The sequence below is a fragment of the Palaemon carinicauda genome, unplaced genomic scaffold, assembly GCF_036898095.1.
Source record: "Palaemon carinicauda isolate YSFRI2023 unplaced genomic scaffold, ASM3689809v2 scaffold12, whole genome shotgun sequence".
Lineage (NCBI taxonomy): Eukaryota > Metazoa > Arthropoda > Malacostraca > Decapoda > Palaemonidae > Palaemon > Palaemon carinicauda.
Window position 1 is genome coordinate 35,185 of NW_027168704.1, and position 4,535 is coordinate 39,719.

A 4,535-nucleotide genomic window follows, 5' to 3' on the forward strand; every position below is an offset into this window, starting at 1 on the left:
AGGAAAGTGTAGACACTTACTTAGGGACAGCTGTGAAAGAGGATAAAGGAAAAGAAAAGGGAAGACTTTCATGTGTAATCAGTGGAAGAGAATTATTACAGAAAGATGTTTTGAATCAAAAGGTGAATACAATAAATTAGAAGCAGATAAAAAAAAGGATCTTTGGTAATGTTAACTCTAATGCTCTAGCTAGAAAGCGATGCACATGCAATGAATGTGGGAAAGCTTTTCGTGATAGATATGGTCTTTCATTACATTTAAGAATTCACACGGGAGAGAAGCCATACAAGTGTAATGTCTGTAGCAAAAAGTTTACTGCAAAAGCACATCTCACTGTACATTTAAGAGTTCACATGGGAGAGAAGCCATACAAATGTAATGTCTGTAGCAAAACATTTACTACAAAATATAATCTCACTACACATTTAAGAATTCATATGGAAGAGAAGCCATACAAATGTAATGTCTGTAGCAAAACATTTACTTCAAAATATAAACTCACTACACATTCAAGAATTCACATGGAAGGGAATCCATACAAATGCAGTGTCTGTAGCAAAACATTTACTACAAAAGCACATCTCACTGTACATGTAAGAATTCACACGGGAGAGAAGCCATACAAATGTATTGTCTGTAGCAAAACATTTAATGTAAATGGAGGTCTCACTGAACATTTAAGAATTCACACGGGAGAGAAGCCATACAAGTGCGATGTCTGTTGCAAAACATTTACCCAGAAAAACCATCTCACTGGACATGCAAGAATTCACACGGGAGAGAAGCCATACAAGTGCGATGTCTGTAGCAAAACATTTACCCAGAAAAACCATCTCACTGGACATGTAAGAATTCACACGGGAGAGAAGCCATACAAGTGCGATGTCTGTAGCAAAACATTTATTACAAAAAAATCTCTTACTAAACATTTAAGAATTCACGTAGGAGAGAAGCCATACAAGTGCAATTTCTGTAGCGAATTATTTACTTCGAAATACTATCTCACTAAACATAAGAAATCACATGAGAGATCTATTCCAATGTCATGAATGTGGCAAAACATATAATTTAAAACAGACTCGATAAACATATAAGAACTCACATGGAAGAAAAACCATTCTTGTGCACGGACTGTGGTAAAGCACTTTGCTCTGAAGGTTTCCTCAAGAATCATCATAGAAGGAGCTGCTATAAAATCTGATATTGTGATCTGTAATAAAGGAGAAAAAACTGCAGAGATAACAGATAAAAGTTCTCACCCCTTCGCACAATTACCCAGGCCGTTAGCTCTCAGAGTCGACAAGGGGACGTGGTGGCTCCAAAGCGCTCATGCTAAGCATAGAGTAGCACCTCAGATCAGGCACTAGCCAGTTAGTTTTTCAAACTTACACCCACCTAACGGTGAGTCTCCACTATAAAGATCGTAGGGTTATGTATATAGCGCTGTAACAAATGATAGATTTGGAAATAATTTGTATTTTTGTTGTATCCTTGTATAATCCTGGAGTTCTTAACACATACTGGTCCTGCCATCACCTTCCTCCAGGAAGTCCTGCTGCAATTGCACAGTGACTTTCAGTTACAAGTGGCGGTGTGAGCAGAGTGGTTGGTCCAACTCTCGCTTTCCCTTCGCTAACTAGCTAAAAGTTTTACAGCTAGTTCCAGCTGTTGCCAAAATGCATCTCCAGTGTAGAGAGCTCCAGGTTTGTATAGTTAGGAAAAATACAAATTATTTCCAAATTTGTCATATTAGCATAATTATTACTATTAGAAGCCAAGGTGCAAAAGCAAATTGCCACTAGCCCAAGGGACCAAATAGTTGACAGTCTGGTGCAGTGAAGAAATAAGAATGTAAAGAATAAACTATATAAGAGAAGAATGAGATTATTTTAAGATAGATAACAATGTTGAATAAATAAGCATTATGAAAACTAGGAAAGGAAACATCATCAACAGAAAAGCCTTTGTACTAAATTTGAACTTGTTAAATATCTGCTGATACAGTTGCAGGGGCAGTAGTTTATTGGCTTGGTCACAGCCTAAATAAAGCTTAGAGAATAATATACAGCATTAAGCCTTTTGAAACAATGCTGGTGACATTGTCTCTTTTTTAACATAATACAGGATCATTCTACCTGCTACTTGCACTGTAGTGAAGTTATGAAAGTTAATTGGAAGGAAGAATTAAAGGCAAGTCTACTTGTATTGGAATATGAAGCCATGCAATTATTTATGAAGTACTATAGTATGGAGATAGCTTCATTTTTGGAGTTTGAATATAAGTATAGTAATAATGTAGAAAATTATCATTATTTTTTTAAGATTTATGTGATTTTCTTGATGTAATCTATTTTAAGAACCTTATTGATTAGTTTAGGTTATATAAGTTTCATTGGATTGTCCTTGAGAGGAGAATCTTGATTAACATATCTAAATATTTGGTTTCTCTTTCATTTCCACAAATGCTCTTCTCAAACATTTCAATCTGCATTGGTCTCTCTGGAGAGACAGTGTCTCGTCAAATGATTTTACAGCATTCTTAGTACAGTACTGTATTCAGGTTTCACAAGAATGAAGTTAAGATTTAAAGATATTTTGCTGAGTAATATTCCAAGTCCCAGGGCTGGGTCTTGTGGGTAAAATCCATAACCCAATTTATTTAAGAATAAATTCTACAGGTTTCAGTATTAATGTGAGTTTACAAAATTGAATATCTGATGTTATGAATTAAGTTTAACAGTACTGTATATTGATTGTATTTGTGGTATAGAGGAGTAATCATGTCCAGAGGCTGTCATGGTTTGATTTTGGAAACTCAATTTGTTTGGGCTCATAGCTCACCCTAATGTTAACTGTACTAAGTGAAATCAATTGGGTTTAATTTTGGGTCAAGTTTGTTTTCGGTGTTTGCATATGAAATATAGAAGACTGAAGGATTAAAAGCAATATTTTTTATGCAACTTTTAAGAAATATTTCTTTGTTCCATTACTTTATATAAACCTTCGCTATTTATAAGGATATTACGTTCGGTGAGGCTGGAAGATGAGCCATAAGACTTTTATCTAGGGTTAACTACCCATTCCGCTAGTTAATGGGGATAGGTGGGGTTGCTTGCTACTGCTCCCTCTCACACACCAGTGATTTAGGTCACTTTGGTTTTGGCTCGTTGTCATTCTTCATCCATCACCAAGTTATACTTTGGACTGCCATTAATGGTTTTTGTCTGTTCTTTCTCTTTAATAGTATGTGTTTGTGTTGACTTATGCCACCATGCGTACCTGCTCTTGACTTGAAGGCTGGGCCTGGGGTGCCTTCATGTCGGCCGTGGACACCAACCTCCACACCCTTTGTCCCACCTACAGAGGTCAACGGTGTGATTGTAGTAATATCTGTAATGAGTGTCGGGAGCGGTCTGCCTCCCAGTGGGAAAGGTTTGGGCGATGGCGGAAGAAGTCAAAGCAGGATATTTCCCTTTCCAAGGTTCCTTTGAAAGGAAAAAAAACACAAGACCTCTTCTTCTGCCTCCCGACCTTCCACCGTTCTGTCCATCCTTCGAGGAGGAAGATAAGTCCATCATCTGTCTCCTGTGAGTGGCTCTCACCATCAGGGGAGTTCTCTCATAGAGACTCCTCTTCGGAGGATTGCTGGTATAGGTAGTTGAGCTTCCTGTTCCCACGTCTCAGAGCTCACCCTCCGCTTTGCCGGAGAGATTGCCTTTGACCATCGGTGAAAAAGCGCTTCTTTGACCTTGTATTGCAGCCGTCCCCCGCTGAGGAGCTTCTGCTTTAGTTGTCTTCTGGCCTTCAACCTTCGCCCATTCCTGGTTATTATCTTGACGACGCTGCTGCTGGTCCTGTCCTCGGCCGTGGACTCATCTTTGGATTGTTTGCGATCCCTATCAGTGGATGTTCGCTCTTCCAAAGGGCACTTCCCTGGTCCAGTTAGACCTTTGTGCCGACCTGCCGTCATCCTTCCTGTCTCCTGTACATCATCCGGATGTTCTTCCGAAGCGTTCAGCTGCGCGCCAACACTTTCCAGCTCGCCAGCGCCCTGCAGTGCACCAGTGCTCTCCAACAACATGTCAGTGCCAGCCTGTATTCCAACGCTTTCAGAGCGTCTTCGCTCTCCAGTGCTTCGACGTTTGCCTGACTACCAGCCTTCTCCTGCTCGTCCTCAGCACCCTCCAAGCCCCTAGCGATCTACCGATTGCTGGCGCCCATCAGCGTAGCCCCTCCATTCCAAAGAGGAGCATTTGCCATCGCTTGCCAGCCAACCTATGCTCGCCAGTGCAACAGCGGTCCCCAGCTCAAGCTCGTCGGCGCTCCCCAAGACATCAGTGCTCTCCTAACCAGCGTGTGCCAAAGCTCTCTACAGCTCATCAGCACCCTCCAGCTCGCCGTTGTTCTCCAACGCCCACCTGTGTGCCAGTGCTCTCCTGCGCATTCACTGGAAACTGCGCACCAGCATCCTCCTGCGCAGTGCCTTACTGCGCCCCAGCGCTCTCCTGCCCGCCACCGCTCTTCTGCACACAAGA

At 41.2% G+C, this 4,535-nt stretch overlaps 1 protein-coding gene across 1 annotated transcript; it reads left to right on the top strand.

Annotated features, from left to right (window-relative positions):
* Nucleotides 1-437: 437 nt before the first annotated feature.
* Nucleotides 438-1,049, top strand: LOC137635392 (zinc finger protein 73-like). Its single transcript, XM_068367871.1, has one exon. The coding sequence runs from the start codon at nucleotides 438-440 to the stop codon at nucleotides 1,047-1,049; it is 612 nt and encodes a 203-aa protein (XP_068223972.1).
* Nucleotides 1,050-4,535: the final 3,486 nt, after the last annotated feature.

Coding starts and splice junctions, on each gene's coding strand:
- LOC137635392 (XM_068367871.1), top strand. CDS start 438: ATGGAAGAGAAGCCATACAAATGTAATGTCTGTAGCAAAACATTTACT.